This window comes from Bubalus bubalis, chromosome X (genome assembly GCF_019923935.1).
Source record: "Bubalus bubalis isolate 160015118507 breed Murrah chromosome X, NDDB_SH_1, whole genome shotgun sequence".
Classification (NCBI taxonomy): Eukaryota; Metazoa; Chordata; class Mammalia; order Artiodactyla; family Bovidae; genus Bubalus; species Bubalus bubalis.
In genome coordinates this window covers 12252359-12273098 of record NC_059181.1, presented here as the reverse complement: position 1 = coordinate 12273098, position 20740 = coordinate 12252359, and the positions used below count along the sequence as shown (strand labels likewise).

Here is a 20740-nt window from a genome sequence, read left to right as displayed (position 1 = left end):
CTCCAGAATTCTATTATACTTTTTGTTAGAAGATTTTCCTATAGCCATTTTAAGCATAAATCAGTTAGTGACAAATGTGTTTGGTTTTCCTTTGTGAATATCTATTTTTTCTTCATTACTGGAAGATAGTTTCATCAGATATAGGTATGAGGGTAGAGTCTTTTCTCACAGCATTTGAAGAACATTTTACTAACAGAAATGTTGGTCAAAGCAGGAACCAGCCAGGAAAAGGACACTCCAGTGATGAATCAGCCACCTTTCTTGGAATATGACAGTGATGAAGATGCTTCATATGTCTTCATCCCTTCCGATTCTGGTGAGTTTGTAATGATACATATTATAAGTAGCACTATTTAATTTAGGTTTTTTAACACCCTTAATATGAGCTTTTCCTAATTAAAAATTAAGTTTTTTTAAAAGAAAATTTTAGCTGCACATGCCATTATATGAAACGAGTCACCAGTCCAGATTCTATGCACGATACTGGATGCTTGGGGCTGGTGCACTGGGATGACCCAGAGGGATGGTATGGGGAGGGAGGAGGGAGGAGGGTTCAGGATGGGGAACACATGTATGCCTGTGGTGGATTCATTTCCATATATGGCAGAACCAATACAATATTTTAAAGTTTAAAAATAAAATAAAATTAAAAAAAATAGAGAGATTTTGTGTATACTTTACCAAGTTTCCCAGAAAGATAACACCTTGCAAAATTATAATACAGTATCAGAACCAGGGTATATACATTGATAAAATCCATGGATTTTATTGAGCTGTCTTTAGTTTTATGTGTATTTGTGTGTGTTTATGTTTGTGTATGTGATTTAGTATTATATCATTTTGCAACCTGAATACATTTCCATATCCTCCATCACAGTCAAGATTCAGAACATTTCCATTACCACAAGGATTCTCATTTTTGCCCTTTAAAACCACCCCTACCTTTCTTCTCTCATGCTCCTACCCCTACCATTCCCTGTACCTGCCCTCAGCAACTACTAATCTGTTTTCATTCTTTATAATTTTGTCATTTCAAGAGTTTTATATAGACTTACATAATATGTAACCTTTGGGGATTGCCTTTTTCATTCACCATAATTCCCTGGAGATTTATCTAAGTTGCTGTGTAGATCAATACATTTTTATTGTTGAGTACTCCATGGTATGCATGTACCATCGTTTATCTGTTCACCAGTTGAAGGATGTCTAAGTTGTTACCAGTTTTTGGCTATTTGCAGTAGAGGTACTATGAATGCTCGTGTTTAGGTTTCTGTATGAACATCAGTTTTCACTTCTCTGGGCTAACACCCAAGAGCACAGTTGCAGGGTCCTATGATAATTGTAAGCTGAGTTTTGTAAAATATTGCCAAACTGTTTTCCAGTGTAGCTGTACCATTTTATGGTCCCACTAGCAATGTATGAATGATCCAGTTTCTTTGCATGTGTATTTCTACACTTTCTTCTTTATTATTAATATTTTTTAAAAGTTTTTTATTAAAAAAAATTTTGGGGGGTGCTGCACCACATGGCATGTGGGATGTTAGTTCCCCGACCAGGGATCAAACTCATGGCTTCTGCAGTGTAAGCACTGAGTCTTAACCACTGTACCACCAGGGAAGTCCCTTTGTTCTTTCTATTGTTCTTTCTTCCTTCCTCATGCTCCAAAGTTCCTTTCTTCTTCATATCCTTTTGGTCAGATGATTTTCTTTCAGCCATTTTTAAGGGTAAGTCAGTCATGACATCTTCTTAGTTTTCTTTTGTCTAGGGATGTCTTTATTTTTCCTTCATTTCTGAATGATAGTTTTGTCTGAAATAAAAATTACTGTTGAGATTTCTTGTCTTTCAGTACTTGAAAATGTTTTCCTTATCAAAATGTTGTTCAAACAGACTCCAGCACAGAAATGAATTCTGAAGCAGAGAATCATGGAAGTGTAATAGAAATGGACAGTGACCAACAAACTGATTCAGAACCTTGCTTCCTAACTCCTGGATTTGGTGAGTTTGAAGTGACGCCTATTATGAGTAGCACTCTAATTTAGACTCATCAGCATTCTTAATATTAATTCTTAGTGATTGCTTTTCCAACATTAGACTTTTCATTTTGAGATATTTCAGAATCAAATGTAGTTGCAAGAAGTAATACAGAGAGATCTTATGTACCCTTTACCCAATATCTCCCAATAGTAGTATTTTGCAATAATATAGTAAAATATGACAACTAAGATTTTGAGATTGATATGATCCACAGATCTTTTCAGATGTACTCAGTTTTACTTGTATTCGTGTGTGTGTATGTGTTTAGTCCTCTGCACTTTTGTAAAGTGTTAAGGTTTGGATATTAACCACTACCAGTCATGATACAGAATTGTTCTGTCACTCTCAAGAACCATCTTTTGCCTTTTTATAAACATACCCACATCTTTCTTATCATTCCTTACCTGGCTTCATCTGCAATCCATCCAAATATATATGTGTTTTCTCTCTATATAATTTTGTCATTGCAAGACAATGTTCTATTAATCGACTCATATTATTTAATATTTCAGTTCACTGGAGTTCAGTCCCTCAGTCGTGTCCGACTCTTTGCGACCCCATGAACTGCAGCACCCCAGGCCTCCCTGTCCATCACCAACTCCCAGAGCCTATGTAAACTCATGTCCATTGAGTCGGTGATGCCATCCAACCATCTCATCCTGTGTCCTTCCCTTCTCCTCCTGCCTTCAATCTTTCTCAACATCAGGGTCTTTTCAAATGAGTCAGCTCTTCGCATCAGGTGGCCAAAGTATTGGAGTTTCAGCTTCAACATTAGTCCTTCCAATGAACACCCGGGACTGATTTCCTTAAGGATGGACTGGTTGGATCTTGCAGTCCAAGGAACTCTCAAGAGTCTTCTCCAACACCACAGTTCAAAAGCATCAATTCTTCTGCACTCAGCTTTCTTTATAGTCCAACTCTCAGATCCACACATGACTACTGGAAAAACCATAGCCTTGACTAGATGGACCTTTGTTGGCAAAGTAATGTCTCTGCTTTTTAATATGCTGTCTAGGTTGGTCATAACTTTCCTTCCAAGGAGTAAGCGTCTTTTAATTTCATGGCTGCAATCACCATCTGCAGTGATTTGGGAGCCCAGAAAAAGAAAGTCAGCCACTGTTTCCACTGACCCCATCTATTTGCCATGAAGTGATGGGATTGGATACCATGATCTTAGTTTTCTGAATGTTGAGCTTTAAGCCAACTTTTTCACTCTCCTCTTTCACTTTCATCAAGAGGCTTTTTAGTTCTTCTTCACTTTCTGCCATCTGGGTAGTGTCATCTGCATATCTGAGGTGATTGATAGTTCTCCCGGCAAGCTTGATTCCAGCTTGTGCTTCTTGCAACCCAGCATTTCTCATGATGTGCTCTGCATATAAATTAAATAAGCAGGGTGACAGTATACAGCCTTGATGTACTCCTTTTCCTATTTGGAACCAGTCTGTTGTTCCATGTCCAGTTCTAACTCTTGCTTCCTGACCTGCATATGGGTTTCTCAGGAGGCAGGTCAGGTGGTCTGGTATTCCCATCTCTTTCAGAATTTTCCACAGTTTATTGTGATCCATACAGTCAAAGACTCCCTTTAGATCCATCCAAGTTGCTGCATGTATTAGTGGTTTCTTCCTTTTTTGTTGCTGAGCTCTATTCCATGGAATTGGTGTACCATGATTTGTTTATCTGTTTACCTAATGAAGGATATCTGGGTTGTTTCCAGTTTTTAAGTATTAAAAGTAAAGTTGCTGTAAACATTCTTGTGCAGGTTTTTGTCTGAACATAGTTTTCATTTCCCTATGATAAATGCTCAAGAGCACAGTTGCTGGGTAGTATGATAATTGCATATTAAGTTTTATAAGAAACAGGCAAACTATTTTCAGAATGACTGATTTTATAGTCCCACCAGCAATGTATAAGTAATTCATTCTCTCTGCATCCTCACTGGCATTTGGTATTTTCACTATTTTGAAAAATTTTATCCATTCTGATAGGTATACATTAATACTTTGTTGTGGGTTTGATATGCATTTGCCTTGGATAATGGTGTGCAGCATCTTCACATGTGCTAATTTTCCATCTGTATGTTCTTTCTCTGAAATGTCTGTTCTATAATTTTTTTCTTTTTTTTACTGCTGTGTTTTGGGAGTTGTTTAGATATTTGGGATACTAATCTTTTGTTGTTTATGTGGTTTGCAAATATTTTCTTCCTATCTGCAGCTTTCCTTGTCATCCTTTCTACAGGTGTTTTTGTTTTGTTTTGCAGAGAGAAAATTTTTAATTTTTTGAGGTTCAATTTATACTTTATTTTTATGGATTTTATACTTTTAGTATAGAGTCTATGAACTCTTTGTCTAGTCTTTGATCCCCAATTTTTTCTCCTATGTTTTTTCTAAAGGTTTTATCTTTTACAGTTCACATTTGAGTTAATTTTGTATAAGGTGTAAGATGTAGGTTGAGGTTCTTCTTTTTTTTTTTCCCTATGCCTATCCAGTTGCTGCAACACAATCTTTCCTCCATTGAATTGCTTTTATTCAGTAATAAAAAACCATTAGATCTATTTCTGGGTTCTCTATTGTTTTCCACTGATCTATGTTTCTACCCCTCTGCCAAACCACAACCTTGTGATTGTTGTTGTTATACAGTAAACGTCGTCATCAGGTAGAATGATTCCTCCTACTTTATTCTTCTTTTTCAACAATCATTTTAAATATTCTACGTCCTGTGCCTTTCCATCCTCATTTTAGAGTAAGCTTGTTTATGTTTCCCCCCAAAATTGCTGGGATTTTGATGGGAATTATGTTAAACCCACAGATCAACTTGGGCTTGTAGATTCCTTTTTGGGGGGAGCTTTTTAATTGCAAATCTAATTTCCTTGATGGTTATAAGACTATTTAGATAGTCTCTGTCAGAGAGGGCAATGGCACCCCACTCCAGTACTCTTGCCTGGAAAATCCCATGGACGGAGGAGCCTGGAAGGCTGTAGTCCATGGGGTCGCTGAGGGTCGGACACGACTGAGCGACTTCACTTTCACTTTTCACTTTCATGCATTGGAGAAGGCAGTGGCAACCCACTCCAGTGTTCTTGCCTGGAGAATCCCAGGGACGGGAGAGCCTGGTGGGCTGTGCTGTCTATGGGGTCACACAGAGTCGGACACGACTGAAGTGACTTAGCAGCAGCAGCAGCAGCAGCAGCAGCAGATTGTCTCTGTAATCTTGGATAAGTTTTAGTATTTGTAATTTTGGGAGAATTGGTACAGTTCTTCTAAGTTATCAAATCTGTGAGCGTAAACTGAATTGTAGTATTCCCTATTATCTTTTTAATGGCTGCTAAATATCCCATTGCATTCCTGATATTGATGATTTGTATCACCTTTTTTATTTTTGTGAGTCTTTCTAGAGGTTTATTAGCTTTATTAATCTTTTTTGAGGTACCAGCTGTTTGCTTCTTTTCCTATTTTTCCTATTTTCATTTTTATTGATTTCTGCTTTTTATTATTTCATTATATTTTGTATATTTTGGGTTTCTTTTCTCTTCACTTTTGGTGCAGGAACTTTGATTATAGATTTGGGACTTTTTCCTCTCTTCTAATGTAAGAATTTAGTGCTGTAAATTTCACTTTCAGTATCACTTTAGTTGCATCCCATATATTTTGATGTGTTGTATTTTTATTAAGTCCTATACATTTTATCATGTCCATGAAAATGTCCTCTCTATGTATTAATTAGAAATATGCTGTTTATTTTCTAAGTGTTTAAAGATCTTCTTCTTTCTATTATTGATGTCTAATTTGATTCCATTATGGTCAGACAATATACCATATATTATTCATTTCTTTTAAATTTGTTGAGATTTTTCTCTGGCTCAGAATGTGGTCTGTCTTGGTGAATGATGCACAGGCATTTGACAAAAATATGTATTCTCCTTTTATTGGATGGAGTGAGTGATAGTCACTCAATCGTGTCTGACTCTTGGCGACCCCAGGGACTGTAGCCTGCCAGGCTCCTTTGTCCATGGAATTCTCCAGGCAAGAATACTGGAGGGGGTTGCCATTTCCTTCTCTAATGAGAATCCTGTTGGTTGATTGTATTGTTTGGGTCTTCTGTATCTTTGCTGCTTTTTCTGGTTGTTCCACCAGTTGCTGACAGGAGGGTGTTGAGGTCCTCAAATATAACTGTAGATCTGATTATTTCTCCTTTCAAATCTTTCACTTTTTGCTTCACGTATTTTGAGACTCTGTTGCTTGGTATATTAAGGATTGGTATGTCTTCCTGGGGGATTGAGCCTTTTATCCTTTTTGTCTCTAGTAACTTTGTTTGCTCTGAAGTCTACTTTTTAGAAAGATTTCTTTATTTTTGGCTCTACTGGGTCTTCATTGCTGTGCCTGGGTTTTCTCTAGTTTCCGTGTGTGGGCTTTTCATTGCAGTGGCTTCTCTTGTTGTGGAGCAGGGGCTCTAGGCGGGCTGGCTTCAGTAGTTGAACTGTGTCCCCTGGATTGGCAGGTGGATTCTTAACCTGTAGATCACCAGGGAAGCCTGTGAAGTCTATTTTATCTGATATCCACATAACTACTCTTTTTTATTGTTAATATTTGCATGGTATATATTTTTCTATCATTTTACTTTCAATTTATTGGTGTAATTGAACTTATAGATTTTCTTGTAGATGGCATATAGTTGGGTCTTGTTTTTATTCACTTTATCAATTGCTGCCATTTAATTGATATGGTTAAGTCATTTACATTTAAAGTAATTATTGATATCAGGGTTTTAAGTCTGCAGTTTTATTATTTTTTCTTTGGTTCCTGATTTTATTTTTTGCATTTCTGTGGGTTACCTGAACATTTTCTAGTATTTCATCTTGATTTATTTGTTTTTGAGTATATTGCTTCGTATAGTTTTCCTTCTGGTCACTCTGGGTGTTGTTATATATGTATGTGGCTTGTCACAGTCTACTGGTATCAACACTTTACTCCTTAGAATGATGTGTTGAAACTTTAACTCTAGTTTCCTTTGCCCTTCTCAATTTTAACTATCATTGTCTTAGTGTCAAATGGTATTCTCATTTCAGTCATTACATATGAATTACAAAACTCATAATAGTATTGTATTTGCCCATATTTCTGCTCTTTCTGTTCTTTATTCCTTTTTATAATTGAATAATATTCTGATATTGAATTTACCAGAGTTTGTTTAACCATTCACCTGTTGAAAGACATCTGGGTTATTTAGTTTTTGGCTATTATGAATAAAGATGTTAAGAACACTCACATGCAGATTTTTGTCATCATGAGCTTCTATTTCTCATGATTTCTAAATGCCCCAGAAATTGCTGTGTCATGTAGTAATTACAGGTTTAGTTTTATAAGAAACTTTCAAATTGTTTTCCAGTTTGTTCCATTTTACATCTCTCCCAGCAAAGTATGAATGATTGAATTTCTCTGCATGCACTTTCCTGCTCTTTTTGTTGTTCTTTCTTCCTTCCTGATGCTCCAAGATTCCTTCTGTCATCATAACCTTTCTGTTTCAAGATCTTCCTTTTGCCATTATTTAAGAGTAGGTCTGCTAGTGACAAACATTTAAAATTTTCTTTTGTCTGAGAATGTTTATTTCCCTTTCATACCTGAAGGGTAGTTTCCTCTATACAGAATTTGCAATTAAGACTTCTTTTCTTTTTGCACTTGTACCTGTAAAAATATTGGTGACAGAAGAAAACAGCATGGAAAACAGACCTGAAACAATGAGTCACCCAATTGTATTGGAAGGTAACAATAGCCAAGCTTCTGCCTTATCATCTGTCCTCATGCCTTCCAATTTTGGTGACTGTGCAATGACACTATTTAACCTATATTCTTCAGCTTACTTGATACAACCTTTTTTTTTCCTATTCTGAGGACAGGTTTTAGATGATATTAGTAATAAGGAATAATATTTATTGAGTATGTACTATGTGCAAGACACTGTCCTGATCAACTGACATGCCTCATCTCTATTAATATTCATAATGACTTCATGATGTAGCTACTTGTATTACCCACATTCCCAAAATCACAGAGCTGGTGAGTAGCAGTTCTGGAACTCTAACCCAGTTCTCTCTGACTTTAAAGTTCATGTTTCTTAACATCTCTTGTGTTGCCTATCAAGCCACAGTGGCAGAGATGAGAACACTCCAGGTTCCGTGGCCTCTAAGGTCAAGTCTTCCTAATACTTAATAGTTACATGTACCTACTTCTAAGTAGGTAATCTATTATTAATATCCATGGGTAGGGCTCGACAGACTTTTTCTGTAAAGGGCTGCTGCTGCTGCTGCTAAGTCGCTTCAGTTGTGTCCGACTCTGTGCGACCCCATAGACAGCAGCCCACCAGGCTCCCCCGTCCCTGGGATTCTCCAGGCAAGAACACTGGAATGGGTTGCCATTGCCTTCTCCAATGCATGAAAGTGAAAAGTGAAAGTGAAGTCGCTCAGTCGTGTCTGACTCTTCCTGACCCCATGGACTGCAGCCTACCAGGCTCCTCCGCCCATGGGATTTTCCAGGCAAGAGTACTGGAGTGGGGTGCCATTGCCTTCTCTGGTAAAGGGCTAGATAATAACTATTTTAGGCTTTGTGGGCCGTCTAATGTCTGTCATACCTACTCAGCTCTGCTGCTGTAGTATGAAAGCAGCCACAGGTGTAGGTAAGTGAATCAATGTGGCTGTGTGCCAATCCAACCGTATTTACCAAAACTGGTGGTGGGATTGGCCTGTGGACTGTGGTTTGGTGACTGTCATCCCAGAGGAGACCCTTTTTCTTTAAATTATTTTATTACCCAAACTAGAAGAAACTTAAAAAATTGTGTTCTTTGTATAAAGTAGGCACTGTGATATGCTGTTGTTAGAAGTATAAATTGGTGAAAACTTTCTGAAGGGTAATTTGTTTAAAAATCCGTAAAAGTATTTATTTTACTTGACTCAGTAATCCCACTTCTATCCAAAGGTATAATAAAAAAGATTTGCATTAAAATTTTGGTACAAGAATTAATTTTTATAGACTCATGAGAAATTGGAAACAATTCAATAAGCAATCATAGAGAATTAGTTACGTGACTCCTGGTATACCACGATATATGAGGCAGTAAGCATAACGGTTAAAAGCATGGACTACTGAGTCAGACTGCCTGTGTTCAAATCCTGGCTTTGTGTCTTACTAACTATATGACCTAATATTCTCTGACCTAAATATTAGTTTCTTTATCTGTGAAGTGACAAAAATTATAGTGCCTACTTTATAGAATTGTGAGGATCAAATGGGATAATTCATTTAAAGCTCTTAACACAATGCACAGAACATAAGTGCAACATAAATGTCACTTGTCAGGAAAATCATGATGATAGGAATACAGACTTGGAAAAAAAAGAAAATGGAGAAATATGCAAAGTATAATGATAACTGGAAAAAAGCAGGATCCAAGCTACATATAAGGTATAGTTTCAGTTTTGTGTTGAGAAAAAACAATAGAAAACATTAGGTTTGAGGCACTTGGCATAACACCAGACAGACTTAGCTTATAAAACTAGCTCTATAACCAGCAGCGTGATCTTGTTCAAATAACTTACCTCACTCAGTTGGGCTTCAGTTTCTTCATCTGTTAAGTGAGAATAGGTTGTTAGGATGATGAAACTGAGCTTATAGATGTAAAATATTTAGCATAGTGCTTGATATATAGTAGATACTTTATAAATGCTATTTAAAAATTTTTCAAATTATATCCACTCACACTTTCTAAATTGTCTTCAGGGACCATATACTCACTCAGTAATATACCTCTGAGTGTACTTTTAGAATTTAGAAGGGAGCAATGGGATCTCAGAGCAACATGATTATATATGCACCTGTGGCCTAAGAATTAAATTTATTCAAGACAAGGAACTGATTAGTTCAAGTACAGCAAATTCAAGACTAACAAAGGTGAAACATGCTAACAGTTATGCAGATGGCATCAAATAGACTCATTTAAGAAAAAGATGAAATAAGTATAGAAAAAAATTCGCCCAAGTAGAAAATTTGTGAATTAAAAATCAATTAGTTTAATATTCTTAGATACTTTATTGGTAACCTTGCATGAAAAAAACAAGGATTTTAATTTTCCCCTATATTTTTAAAGGATATGTTGGTGATCCAAGAAGAAATGTGATAATGCTTGCTATTCATTTGATGGCTGTACAAAAGAAGGCCATACCTAGGCATGCAGCCTGCTACTTGGTTCGTATTTTGTTCTCCAAGGAAATCCTGACTTCCAGCTCAGTACGTATCAGTTCCCAAGGTTGCCAATCCCTGGATCCAAACAAAATTGCTGCAATAAGAGGTATGTAGGGACTTCCTTGGTGGTCCAGTGCTTAAGACTCTGTGCTTCCACTGCAGAGGGTGTGGGCTTGATCCCTGGTCAGGGAACTAAGATCCCACATGTCACATGGCATGGGGGAAAAAAAAAGATGTATGTAAAATCATTATAGGATCTTTGCTCATTTAGTTATCTGATGGGTGTTATTGATAGTTGAAGAAATAATGAAGTGTGTGTAAATCTTAGAACTGTTCACTTTTTCACCTTGTCTAACCTAGATTTTTACAATTTAGTAGTGTATAATGGGTAGCAATTTCTAAAGAATAAAACGTGTTCATAGACTGATCAAATAAGGTAAACTTTATTGGTTATAGTTGCTTATGGTTAATACTAGGTCAATTCTTAAACTTTATTGGTTATAGTTGCTTATGGTTAATACTAGGTCAATTCTTCAGTGCTGAAACTTGGCACTAAAAAATAAAGAAAAAGCCAAAATAAGAAAAAGTGGGAAAATAAAGCACGTTTCATTGCTAGGAACTGACAACACAGAAATAGCATCTCATAATTAATCCACTCTGGCCTCCTGCCTTCTTGTCTTCCAGTAATGTGTATGGAGGTCCTGGAACTCATAGGCACTAAGAATACAACAATGAATAAGTAGTTCTGACCACAGGAGTTCACAGTCTAGAAAGGGGCACATTGGGGAAACAGATCAATTCCATTCCAGTGTGGTAATGTGGAAACTCAGAGAGCAGAGCGCCTACTTTGAGGGTATTAGGGAGGACTTCCTAAGGACAAGACATTTAGAAAGATTCCTTAGCTACATAAAGAAAACAGGAAGAGTATTCTAGGCAGAGGGAGTAGCTTGTGGGGAAGATAGACATGTAATATGCACAAGTAACTGGATCATGATGTGATAATGTTTGTAATAATACTGTTTTCTCCTTACAGGTGTCCTTCTGTGTTTAGATCTAATTTATCCATAAGGTTATTAAAGGGTATTAACACCTGAAATAATTGACTTTTTGTAACACATTTTTTTCTCTAAAGCACCAAAACCTCATCATGGGCTCCTTAGGTCAGTGTTTTAGGGAATTGCACATTAGAAGAAATGAGATATTCAGCTAAGCATCCTCTTTGAGTAGAATTCCTAAACTCTTAGTTAGAGAAAAGAATGACAATGAAAAAGAGAAAATTTCAGTATTTTAAATAAAATTTTTTGTCAGTTTCTTTGTTATTTCCCTGTTAATTTTCGTGAATTCTTGGTGCTATTTGCAGAACATCTGGCAGCAGTTTTTCCCAACTATGATTTGAGTGAACATGGAGAAGAGTGGCAAGCCTGTATTTCCAATATCAATTCTCTGATCCGCAATTTATGTTCAAGAAGAACACTAGTAAGTGATTTTTTTAATCTAAATATGGTCACTGCTGTATAAGTACATACTGCATACAACTCCAGAACTGATTGTATGACATACAAGATCTTCAGTCCATGTGCTCCAATTCTTGTTTATTTAATTTAGAGGCAAGGTGTGTTCTCTTGCATCCTGCCTGTTTATTTAACTCTTTGACATTTTATGCCCCATAAAAATATCCTAAAGATAAAATAAATACAGTGTTATAATTAGTATATTTCAAGCCAAGGGTTACACCAGAAAAAGATTTCAACTACAAAGATATTTGGCAAGTCTTTTTCAGGATCCCACTGAGTAACACATAAAAGAGCAGACTGTGGTGCTACTTAGCTGTTCTAATGGTAGTTAGGAATGGCACAGAAGAAAAGGAAGGTACTTCATTACTTGTTCACCTTCAGTGATGGCAGAAACTGGTGAAAATGATGCATATCATGAGGTTAAGTTTTCACAGATATTTTATAATCTGTATAGCTACATGGTAAGTGGGAATCTGACTTCTCACGATCATATCTTCAGAGTGCATTTGAGGTTTTTGGTTTTTTTTTTTTTTTTTTTAAACACAAACAGGTTAGTAGGGAAGAGAGTCATGTCTATTGCCTTCTGATGAAGCATTTAACATAATGACAATTCCTAACTTCCACCCACCTCTCTAAAGCCTCCATTTTATTCTCACCATATCTAGTCACTCCTGTGTCTCTAGAGTAAGTTGATGGAAACTGTTTGCCAAGAATATTTGTAGCTGAGCTTATATTTTCTTGGTGAATGGCTTGATTTCAGTGATAACTCAAGCACCATCTGTATGAAACCAAATCTGCTTATTTTTCACATTCCCTTTTATATCCTACAAAAATTACACCTTAAACATTTGAATGTAAAATTATGATACTGCCTGGAAATGGTAATTTGAATATTGCTTAGGCATCAGAAGAGAAGCAGCATCTGCCAGTGCCTGCTGTGTCCTTGTTTAGGAGAAAGATAGGTCCTTACTACTCAAAGTGGGTCCGCAGACCAGCAGCAGCATTGGAAAGCTTATGAGAAATGCAGTCTTGAGTTTCATACCAGACTAACTGAAGCAGAATTTGAATTTTAGCCAGACCCCCAGGTGATTTTTGTGCACATTGAAGTTCTAGAAGCCCTAACCTAGAGCAGTGGTCAACTCTAGGTGTATGTTAAAAACATGTGAGTCACTTAAAAAAAAAAAAGTAATGCTGGAGCTCTCCCACTCCCTCCACCAGAGATTCTGGTTGAATTTGCCGTGAGTGGGGCCCCAGCACTGCTTTAAGAAAACACAAGATCTCTAGGGTAATTCAAATGCTCAAATGTACAGCCAGATTAGAAGACCACTGGGGAAAGAGAAAAAAAAGAAAAAACAACCTCAAAGTTGTCATCTTTGAGAAACTCATGTATTCATTTATTTATGATATGTTCATTAAGCACTTATTTTGTGCCAACAACTGTTGTTTGTTGTTGTTGTTTAGTCACTAAGTTGTGGTGTCTTGACTCTTTTTGCAACCCCATGGACTGTAGCCCTCTGTCCATGGGACTCTCCAGGCAAGAATATTGGAGTGTGTTACCATTTCCTTCTCTAGGAGATCTTCCTGACCCAGGGATTGAACAATCGTTTCTGGCATTGGCAGGCGGATTCTTTACACTGAGCCACCAGGGAAGCCCATTTAGTTCATTAGACTGCTACTAAATCCCCCAAGAGCCTACTCATTGGAAAAGACCCTGATGTTAGAAAATATTGAGGGCAGGATGAGATGGTTAGATGGCATCACCAACTCAATGGACATGAGTTTGAGCAAACTCTGGGAGATGGTGAAGGACAGGGAGGCCTGGTGTGCTGGAGTCTGTGGGATTAGGAAGAGTCAGACAGTGATTGAGTGACTAAAATCACTAAAACAACAAAGTCCCCCAAGAAGCAGCGAGTCATGGCAGCTGGAGGAGGAATCCACCTATAGTTTTATTTCATGCCACACAGGATTCGTGTGCTTCAGCCCAGCTGATTAGAAACAGTTGCTTCCTCATCACCCTGGAGGGCCCTGGTAGATGATGAAGCATGTCTGTATTTTCCCACTATGGGACTTTGTTTATAGATGCAATTTTGTGTTTCAACAGAAAACTGTTCAAAAGAATGGAGGGCCTACCAAACGCAAAAGAGATTCGAATGATGAAAGAGATGGTGATGACAGTGCAAGTAGTGCCCAGGTTTCTCAGCAAGAAGCTGTCTCAGAAACAAGAGAACATGGGAATTCTCCCCAGGACAGCAGAGCTTTCCCTGAAGGAATTCAAGAACCTTCCACTGATGGTGCAGCAGTCTCTTCTGAAACACTAGGTGAGTGTTAAAATAAGTTCTCTTGCTGATAAATGTTGAATCTCAGTGATACATTTGTGGGGCTTATATTTTTCTGTCTACTTTTATGTGTGTTTGAAAATTTTCATGAGAAAGCTAAACAACTTAAATCTCTTATATCTGTGATTAATGAACTATAGAGACCTAGTTCTGAGACTGATAGTTTTTAACATTAAACTAAGTCTATTATTTTTCCTTTGAAAAGTGGTTCTCAGATGATTCCTTTGACTGGTGTGAACTCTCTCAGGTTAGTCACCTTTCTCTGCAGGTAAAAGAGGAGCTACAGCTGGATGGGCCAGGAGCAGTTCGGGGTCTTGCTCTCTGTGTGCCAGGCACATTGTAGATGCTTCATAAAGTGTTTTTGCATGAATTAATGAATCTCGTTCATCAGAACACTGGCCCTCACTGCTAGCTAAGTGGTGGAGGCATAGCCTGCTTTGTTAGTGTCAAGTAGAGTGGGTTCTGTAGGTGACTGTGCACTCACACCTTGCATTGCCTTTCCCCAGGATGCTGGAATTTAGTGGCACCTGAGGTAGGAAAACTGTTTTCTGTCTTTCCCTGGCCCTCCATATCAGCCCTAAGTAGACTATTACCTATGAATCTGATCAGACAAAATTATTTAAATAATGTATCTTTATAGTATGTTTTTTCCATTATAATAAGGCTGTATGTACACCATGGAAACAAACTCTGGTCAAATTATACCACCACAACAAAATCACTGGGTGAATAGTTCCTAGATTAAAAGGAGCAGAGAACAAACAGCCACAGGCAGGAGCCTGAGCAGCCCTGAGACCGTGGCATCTGGGGTCCACTGATATCTCTGGGGCTCTGTGTCTGTATCTTCCATGATTTTTAGGTTCTAGTTTTCTATTGTCATTGTTCAGATTCCCAGGAGAGGGAATCCAGTTTGGGCAGCTTAGGTCACAGGTCTCTGACCCTGACTCAGCTAGGATCAGAGGACAGGGCAGCTAAGCAGATGGTGAGCCAGGCAGCCATCACAATTTATGTGTAGTCTATTATGCCATTTTATTGAAAACTGGAATATATTTCGGAGGAAAGAAAAGTTTCCACAATCAAGATACCTTAACAAACTATTGTGGATGTTTTAATTTTCTCCCAGCTTTTTTTTCTTATGAACATTTTAAAGACTTATGGTCTCCATATAATTACTCTTCTTTTAAACATATGTTTTTCCTTAAGAATATCCAGTCTTCATAATCATTTCATTTTAACAGGCATATAACATTTCATTGAGTAAGTATAACATAATTTATTTAGCTACCTCCCTCTTTTTGTTGTTATTTTTTGATTTTCATTTGAGGACTTTTTAGAGAAAATCATCAATCATGAAAATCATGCCACCAAAAAAGAAGAATTGTACATATTTTGGATTCTTTTAAATTACATCCTCAGAATTTGAATTACCAGGTTTATTTACCTTTTTTTCTGAACTCAATAAATATTGCTAGATTAACCTTACAGATGTTAAGTCTTTGGACCCACTGAGTGAATTTTTAAAATAATTTAATCTCTCTTGCCAATTGTTGGATCTGGGTGATTCAACAGTTTATACTCTCACCCCTTAAATGATGGATTTCCAAGATGAAAAATATGTTTATTGTAAGAATCATATGTTTGTCTAATATATTTTCTTGAACAAGTAATTCTTTGTTATATGTACAATATAATATTTTTAAGTATGGTTAATTTAATCACTATGGACTGAAGAAAGATGGTGATGAATAGGCTATAGAGTTGAGAAATAAAAACAGGCTTAAAATTTATTTTTAAGTTCAAGTAACTTATCTAAAATACAATATTCTAAGATAAGTTTGTTGATATTTGAATGATAAACAATACCAAATAAAAAACCCTACATTTAAAAATTATAAATATTTTAGTAAGAATCATGATCCTTAATTTTGAAAAAGCCTTTTTTATAAGTAGGAAAACAATTCATGAAAACTACTTAGAATTTTTGATGCAATAAAAATTAACTTTAAATAATTACTTAGAATTTGTTACCAAATGTAATGTTAAAACTGATTGTATCCTAAAAGGTAGCAGAGTACTGAATTGTCCTCTTAACAATCAGAGCATGTACCATTGTATCAGGAGTGATTCCTGTCTCATTTCTAATGCTGTCTCATGATACACTAAAAAGTTAAAGCTTTAATTTTTTTAGCCTCTCAATTTCTCATTTTTTTAATTGTAGAAATTTTTATTTGAACTTCATTCCATTGATAGATCAGCTTAGGTAAAACTGACATCTTAACTATACTGAATCTTCCAATTCATTAGCACAGTGTAATAGGCAGAATTCTGAGGTGACTTCAAGATCGCTGTTTGTGCATTGTGCATGCTGAATGCATATCCCCTTGAGTGTATCCTGCTAATGAATGTTAAATCCACTAATCCACACTCAAGGGGAAATGCAAGCTCTCAAATTCTTGAGCCTTGAAAGTTCAGCAAAATCAACTTTTCTATTACAACGTTTTAAAAAACTTGAACCTAACATTTGCCATGAAAATCGACATCTTCTTTCTCTTTTGCTTCTAGAATATCTTGGAGATCCACGTAGAAATATACAGATGCCAAAATCACTTCTGATGACAGCAAAAGAGAAGTCTCGCCCAGATCTGTCAGCCAGATACCTCATTCTCAGCCTGTTCACAGAGGAAGTCCTGATAAATAGTGTCCGTGGCAGTCTGGAGTTTGGAGTGTACTCCCTGAACGCCAATAAGATTAATGCTCTTCGAGGTTTGTTACATGTTGAATATGTGAGAATAAATGAAAGCAAAGTGTGTTAGAGAGGATAAAGAAAAATTTATTCAGTTTGTGTAAGTTTTGAGGAGAGAGGCTGCTCTTTTACTAATTCCATTAGGGTATGACAGGAGCAGGTTCATGAATGTGTTTCTTTTTGCCTTTGGGTTCTCGGGGCTAATTGCTCTGTCTTGAGCAGCATTATTAGAACAGGAAAGGCATTATCGACTGTGACTTCTGGTATGGACTGCCAGATGAATGGAAACTCAAACACCTTCATTTACTGGGGATCAAAATTGAAGCTGCTGGGCTTTATCAGTTTGCAGAAGTGTCAACAATAGTACAGCAGGTTAATTTGCTAGTTTTCCCTTGTGCACATGAGCATAGTATAGTCTTTATCTATGACATAAATAGATGAAATAATAAAGCTTCCAGCAGCAAATCTGTGAAATATTAAATTTAGACCAAGCAGTAAACAGAATATTTCTTACTTATGTCACTGGTACCCAGCAAAGATACAGTTCTGAGCCCTGGCCTAATCTCAGTTGGCTGGTTCCTGCCTTCATATCACACGTTTCACATCCATCAGATTTGAAGAACACTTGTGTTTCACACTACACTAAAGAAATCTGACTTACAGCACCTTTTGTAAGCATTTGCTGTCTCATCTAATCCAGTTGTTTTCAAACTTTTTTTTATTGCAACCCATAGTAAGAAATATGTTTTACATTGTGACTCAGTGTGTGTGTGATTTTTTAAAAAACTGAAGCAAAAATTTCACAAACAAAACTTACTCTTTCTATAACAGTTATGTTTCAATATTTTCTATTAACTTTTATTAAAAAAAGTGCTGCTATTACTGATTTCACGACCCAGAAATTGGTCACAACTTGCAGTTTAAACATCACTGAACTAACCCACCAGGCAAAAAATCAAAACCATTTCCTCTTACCTTACAGTAAAAAAAAAAGAACAGTTTGTAACCAGTTTGGAAATGAAGGTGTTTATAGAAGAAATAATCTTTCTAATTAAAAAAATGTGTTTTAACTGCTGATTGCTGATTGGTATCAGCAATGGGTAAACCTCATTATTCTTCTATTCTCATTTCACTTTTTATCCTAAGATTTTATAATTTGGAGGGAACTCTTCTGAAAATTAGGAGTCACTGATAAATATGTCCAGAAGCCAAAGATATTGATGTCATATAAGAAACTAGTATGTGATGCTCTCTGAGAGCTCAGTTATAATTTAAGATCTCTTTAGAGAATGGTCCATATGGAGAAAGTTAATAGGCTGTATATTTGTAATGAGCAAACAACCCTTACTCCTGCCCCTCTCCCCTCCATTTCTGTTATAGCAATAGGAAGTACATTAGGTCCTCTAATACAGCGAATCTTTCAGAGCAGGCATTCCCACCGGCATCTGTCACCTTTGATTCACCATATCTCTTTACTGTGGGATTTTTCAGTGGAGACTAACTCTGGAGTTAAGCATTTCTTATGTGCACAACCAAAATCTTTCCCCACTAAGAAACTTTTATGACTAATGTTTCAGATAATACATTTTGCAAAACAACCAACCAATTTCGGTTCCTCATTGCAGTCAATAATAAAATAAAATAAAAGCTTTCAATAGAAAGCTTTGCAGGTACTTGTCTTCCAGTCTATTATCTGTCCCAGTTTTGCTGTCTTTGGGAGATGGGACAAGCCTGCTTTCCATAACTTCTTTTTTGTTAATAAAAATGTGCAGCAGGATAGAACTTGATACTGAATCCAGTGTCATACCACTAAAGCCTCCTTCCAGGCTACCACTGATCTGTTAGCCCTTTGAATATGAAAGCTTTTTTACTTTGTCACATGACGTGCTAAAAAATTTGGACATACACTGTGTTTATGGCATTGTCCTGATTTCCCAGCCTGTTATTTAAATTTTAAAAATCTATTTTATTTAACCAGAATATATTAAATATCATCACTTCAACATGTAATCAATATAAAATTTACTGACAAGATCAGATCAGATCAGATCAGTTGCTCAGTCGTGTCCGACTCTTTGCAACCCCATGAATCGCAGCACTCCAGGCCTCCCTGTCCATCACCAACTCCCGGAGTTCACTGAGACTCACGTCCATCAAGTCAGTGATGCCATCCAGCCATCTCATCCTCTGTTGTCCCCTTCTCCTCCTGCCCCCAATCCCTCCCAGCATCAGTCTTTTCCAATGAGTCAACTCTTCGCATGAGGTGGCCAAAGTACTGGGGTTTTCAGCTTTAGCATCATTCCTTCCAAAGAAATCCCAGGGCTGATCTCCTTCAGAATGGACTGGTTGGATCTCCTAATAGTTTACCCTTTTTCCAGCCTATTAATCCTATTGAAAAGCAGATGACATTCATGTAGCCAAGTAATGCTGGCCTGTAGTGATTGCCAGATCTTTTTCTAAGAGCTCAAAGGTACTTAGGAAATTACCTAAGAAAGTATCTAAGAGCAGCTCTGTTCTTCTGGTTAACACCTGTCTTCCCCACCTTTCCCTTTGTCCTCCCACTTTCTCTAAGAGTGCTCCTTGAGGTATGTTGCCCTGTAACATTTTGTTACAGAAGTTTTCATTTAACTGCAAGATCTAAAGACTCTTATTTCTTTTGTCTGAGATAAACCAAGCAGTGGCAAAGAATTTAGCAGTCACAGCTTCTTGCCTCTAAAATTATGAAAGACTGCAGCCTCTGGTGTATTAGAGCCTTATTATTAATAGCATGTCTCTATGATACAATGAATAACATGCTAGATGTGTGTTTGATAAATTTAAGAATAAGGAAAGTTTATATTGGGTACTGAAGAGAGCAGAGGGTTTCCATCCTGGTTATATAGCAAGATGATGGGATATTGGTTTTTATGTGTGTGTGTGTGTGTAATTGAAGAATGGTGCTATTTCATATTATTATCCTTTCAGATGAAAAGATTGTTCAGCTAATTTAATGAAAGTTACAGTCCATGTGTTTTAATTAAAGTCTTAATGACCTTTTCACAGAAAGAGAAATAGTACTAAGGTTGAATAAATTCATTTCTCTGAGAAGTGATTTCTAATTAATTGTCATATTTTTGGACTTTACCACCAGAGTTTCTCCAGGACATCTACCCGACTTGTGATCTATCAGAAAATGGATACGACTGGAAATTCTGTGTGATGGCTATCAATAGTTGTATCTATAGTCTTAAATGTGACCTGGAGTGGCCCACAGATGAAACACAGTCACTTCCACCAACAACTCCTTCATCAGAGTCCAAGCCAAAAGATACCGACTTAGCTGACTAAATGTTAGCCATCCAACCTTTTCTTTTTTGCTATTGTACCACCCTGTAAGTTTCTCAAGTTATTAACCCCAAAATTAGCCTGTTGTAGTAGCATTGTAGATCAGTATTCACACTTAAAGAAATAACCTACGTTCTTTTTTTGCCCACAAGGGAGGCAGAATTGCATTAGGAAGATAGGCAATGTTTCATTTTATGAGTAAAGTGATAGGCAGTATTCCAATAAGAACCTCTCAATAAGAGAATGGTAGTAAACTCCTAAAGATTGTTATTATTGCTGTTTTAATGTAGAGTGAAAATAGTACATTTAGTTCTTAATGACAGATGTAATCTGAGTGTTAGTGATGCAGATATAAGTAGTGACATAGAGCCATACTTGGTTAGGCAAACCATAATACCAAGCATGGGAACTTGCTGGTATTGACACTCAATATGTCAAGTGATTCTGCAGTACAGAGCTTGAGTAGTAGCCACCTGTGGCTTTTGAGTATTTGAGATGTGGCTACTTAGATGTAGGAATTACCTTTTAAATTGTATCTCATTTTAGCTAATTAAAATTAAA

At 36.8% G+C, this 20740-nt stretch overlaps 1 protein-coding gene across 1 annotated transcript in view; it reads left to right on the top strand.

Moving 5' to 3' along the window:
• The window catches only part of BEND2 (BEN domain containing 2), a 55213-nt gene extending 34974 nt beyond the window's left edge, over positions 1-20239 (top strand). The window contains exons 11-18 of the mRNA XM_044937236.1: positions 197-316; positions 1888-1995; positions 7674-7844; positions 10168-10368; positions 11623-11738; positions 13878-14094; positions 16675-16875; positions 19986-20239. Of these exons, the coding sequence (XP_044793171.1) occupies positions 197-316; positions 1888-1995; positions 7674-7844; positions 10168-10368; positions 11623-11738; positions 13878-14094; positions 16675-16875; positions 19986-20182 (1331 nt within the window). The 3' untranslated portion in view covers positions 20183-20239. The remainder of the gene's footprint in view (positions 1-196; positions 317-1887; positions 1996-7673; positions 7845-10167; positions 10369-11622; positions 11739-13877; positions 14095-16674; positions 16876-19985) is intronic.
• The last annotated feature ends 501 nt before the right edge of the window (positions 20240-20740 follow it).